Raw genomic sequence first — 4170 nt, 5'->3', positions numbered from 1 at the left:
GAAAGGGTTCTGCCCGGGGAGAGCAGGTATACAGGTGCATTTCAGGGAGTGGTGCAGCCTGCAAAAATGTGGACTTCATCAGATTACCAGAATGGTAGGAAGCATTTTTCCATCTGGCTGTTAGGAAGCTTGACACAGCTTGTCCTAGGGTACCTTGCTAGGCACTGGGCTACATGCAACAGAAGTATCTCAATGCACTTGTAGCGCCCACAAGATAGAACTTGTATGCAGTTGTAGTCATGCCCATAAAGTCCAAAATAAGTTACACTGAAGGTAGAATATGGACAGACAAGAAAAGAGCAGTTAATTAAGTGTGTAGACGGTCATTAGGATGTGAACAATGAGTGCTGTAATGTTTCAACAGCATTGAAAAGCAGTTTGGGAAAAGTCAAAACTAAAAAGTCTTTGAATATGTCTTTTGTTTCTTAAACATATGCTACATATGTTTTAGCTTGCTAGCTGTGATAGTGTCTCTAAATCTCCTTGAAGGCTCTGCTATAGCATTTACCTATTGGGTAGTAAAACCTTTCACATGACATGTGTCAGTGGTGTGGATATCTGCATTTGGTGGCTCTGTATCAGCTTATATATCCCAGGGTTTGAATGCCTGTGTGCTCCTGAATGCAATTACTGCTGTTAATCACTGGCTCCAGTAATTGTCTCCCTGTAAGCAACAGTAAGCAAGTGGGAAAGAACTGTGGTTTTGTTTGAAAGTGATGTTTACAAAAGGCTTTACTGGTAAATACAGTGGTCTCTGAGTATATTTACCCAAAGCTTTTAAGTGGCCTCTTTAGAATATGAATGTCAAAAGTTGAGAGTTTTGTTGTTGTTTTTTTTTTTAATAAACTGTTTTGATCAACAATCAGTTTAGAACATTTGTACTGAGATCAAGGTTACCATATGTAAATACATAAAGTGCATATTACTTCAAAATTAAGATGTATATGGCTGAAAGAACTTATTTCACTGTGTTGCCTAATTCTATAATATTGTGTGCTGCAATCCAGACTGACCTGTCATGGGATTCACTGTAACACGGTTCCAGATTCATAGACTACAGTACTGGGTTTTGAAAAGTGAGTTATGGAAGTTAAACTACAAATTATACATCTAAAAAATATAACAAAAACATCTAAATATAACCTTGTATAGCATCTTCAACATCTTTTGTTACAGCCATTAGAACACATGCAATTAACTTCTGTAACATGTAATACACCAATCATTACTTTTTAACGTGTATTTTATACCTCGGTGTCAAGTATGCCCACATTGCCTTTTATAATCTGGGTAATTTATCAGAAGTCAACCTTCTTCCCATTTTCCTTCCACATATTTTAACTCAAGGATAAAACTACTCTCATCACTAATGCCACTTAGTTACTGATACAAATTAAGCAGATGCATTAATTGTGAACGACCATAGCCACATAGTTTGACTATGGATCTTGTGTCAGAAGTTACTGTTTATGAGACATCATTTCACTGTGGTTAACTTTGGTTGCATTATTTAGCTGAAAACTGTAGGTAATAGAGCAAAGTATTACAGCACACAACATCTGCAACAGTTATGAAATTTTAGCCTGAACAATGGATTGATTTAGTCCTGTGCAACAGCTCTATGAGAAGACACAATACTTGAAGTTGGACATCTGAGATCCCAAGCAAAAATTTTCCTCAGGAACTTAAAAGGGCAACTCTGCATGTTGAACTGGGAAGCACAGTCACCATCACCAGCTGCCTCAGGAAAGAAACTCTATGAAGCATGTAGTTACTTGGTATTTATGCTAATACAGTGAAGCACTACAGCTTTGAAAAAGATCAGATTCAAATTACATGACACTTGAGGTGGAGTCAGCCTGAAACCACTCAGGCAAAGCAGACAAGCAAATAATAAAATTTCTTACTTGGAGTTTCTTGAATACAATTTACCTCATGTAAATTAATCTGTGTGTTGACAGTTAAAGGAAACTATTTCTCAGCAGTTCAGAGGACCCGATACAACATAACACACATATTAAGAAACAGAAATAGGATCTTCTGTAAATTAGAATACTAGACTGTCCCCAGGTTTCTGTTTAGGGATTTACCCTACTCCTATACATGAACAGTAAGCTTCTGCTTGTAGACACATCAATGGCCTGATTTGCAGTTCAATTCAATAAACTACAGGTGAGAGGCAAGTAGTCCATGCAATGAATAGGTCCAAAACATAAAGGTTTCCAGTCTGAGTGGATCACTCTTCCACTGTATTTCTATAAAGCTGAAAGCTTTCCATTGTATTAAATAATTTTACCTCAGCTTGTAATTTCCCCCAAGAGCCCCTTAACTGTGCAATGTGAAGAGAGCACACGTGTACAATTTCTAGGATAAGGCTATATAGCCTTACCATAAATGATTATCTGTGCAAGTTTTCTGTTTGTTTAGTTTTTACTCTCAGTATACTAAGAGTAGCTCCAGTGCCTTATTTTCTCTGAAACCAATGATTTAGATACTATGCTGTGATCTCTTAAATTGACAGCTTACTACTTCTATATACTGAGTTTTAGCACAGGCTAAAGTGGATAGCATGGTAAAAACCACTAAAAGAAAAGGCTGTGATACATCACTGCAACAGAAATCACAGCTAAAATGCTATTTTTGTGTGCAAATTTACCATGGATACAAACTAGCAGCTAGATACGACATCACCGCAGTCTCACTTTAATCCTTTTCATTTAAAGCAGAAAAGAACAATAGCATACTATTAAAAAGAAATCTCATACTCACTCTGTTACCTGCAAGTCAACACACTTTTTTCCTTTAACAGGAGAAATTTTTTGGTGGGTTGGGGGTTTTTTTGTTGTTGTTTTTACAATCAGTTCAGACACTGGACATGTCACTACAGCATGCAGAAAAAACGAGCAGAAAACACTTAAAGGCTTTTTTTTATTATTTCATGGAACATGAAGCAAGATCCCCTTTCTCTGTGAAAAGGAACCATAAAAGGACAAATTACGACCTTGAAAAAGCCTCAAGGTTTATTGTGCCTTCTCATTCCCATCAAACTTTAGAGGTACCTGGTCTAGAATTCTCTGAATGAACTGCTACATCACAAGAAAACCAAATACAATTTGTCCTTTAGCCTTTCTAAATGTACCTATAATTGATCAAAGATATATCAAAGTTAGGAAAATGTCTTCTCTTTTTCCTGCCACATTAGCAATTTTTAATTATGAATGTTTAGCTGCTGGTGGTGGGAAATGATGCAATGTAACAGAGCTGCACATCATGCAGGCATACTTTCATACTGATCTGAGTTTAAGTTAAATGTCTCAACAAAACTAAACCAAATCAAGTGATGAGATCATTCTTTCATTTTCTCCAAAAGCATTTTGTTACCCACTAGCTTCCTTTCCGAAAGCCTTGAGCTCTGATGCCTATGGAAATGACTATTGCAGCTACCAGAACAATGCACAAAGTTAATCTTATCACCTGGTTCTCACACACAGAAGCTCATTCACTCTGCCTTAATGACTTCAAGCCCAGTCCCTACCAGGCCATTTACTACTGCTTGGCAACTTGAATCAACCTCCTTTAGGCAGAGGCTTATTAAGAGAGGAGTCCATGCCTGGAAGACCTGTCTTTTTCCGGGCTGCAGTCTCTATTTTCCGCACCAGGTCCACATCCCACCGATGGGTAACAAAACTAACCACGGCTCCCGGTGCCTTGCTTCCAACCCGTCCAACTCGCCCCACGCGGTGCAAGTAATCCTGCAGGGTGTCTGGGAAGTCATAGTTGACCACTAGCTGCACACTGCTGGTGTCCAGCCCCCGTGAGGCAAGGTCAGTGCAGACAAGGACAGACACGTCACCCTTCTGGAAGGAGGCAAAGATGCCAGCTCTAGCAGCTGCTGACATCTGTCCCTGCAACCTCAGGTGCTTGATTTTGTGGTCATCCAGGATATAACCCAGCCAGTTGACAGTACTGGCGCTGTTGCAGAAGATGAGAACAGCCCCGCCGGAAGCTGGGCGCTCCTTGAGTAGCTGCAGCAGTTCGGGCAGCTTGTCCTGGCCTTTGAGACGGACAAACCTCTGCTGGACGTGGGGTGGCAGGCGGTGCAGGCACTGGGTAGTGAGGGTGACAAAGCGGCCCACGTCGGTGAACTTCCCCAGCGTCTCGCTCAGCCCC

At 40.1% G+C, this 4170-nt stretch overlaps 1 protein-coding gene across 1 annotated transcript; it reads right to left on the bottom strand.

The window, feature by feature from the left end:
• Window positions 1–3566: 3566 nt before the first annotated feature.
• On the bottom strand, window positions 3567–4163 carry DDX28 (DEAD (Asp-Glu-Ala-Asp) box polypeptide 28; the record flags this gene model as incomplete). Its single annotated transcript, XM_010296470.1, has 1 exon — window positions 3567–4163. A coding segment is annotated over one exon (597 nt), but the record flags the coding sequence as incomplete, so codon positions are not given.
• Window positions 4164–4170: the final 7 nt, after the last annotated feature.

The sequence above is a fragment of the Phaethon lepturus genome, unplaced genomic scaffold (genome assembly GCF_000687285.1).
Source record: "Phaethon lepturus isolate BGI_N335 unplaced genomic scaffold, ASM68728v1 scaffold34991, whole genome shotgun sequence".
NCBI lineage: Eukaryota > Metazoa > Chordata > Aves > Phaethontiformes > Phaethontidae > Phaethon > Phaethon lepturus.
The sequence above is the reverse complement of the archived record's forward strand: the minus strand, read 5'-3'. Positions and strand labels throughout refer to the sequence as shown.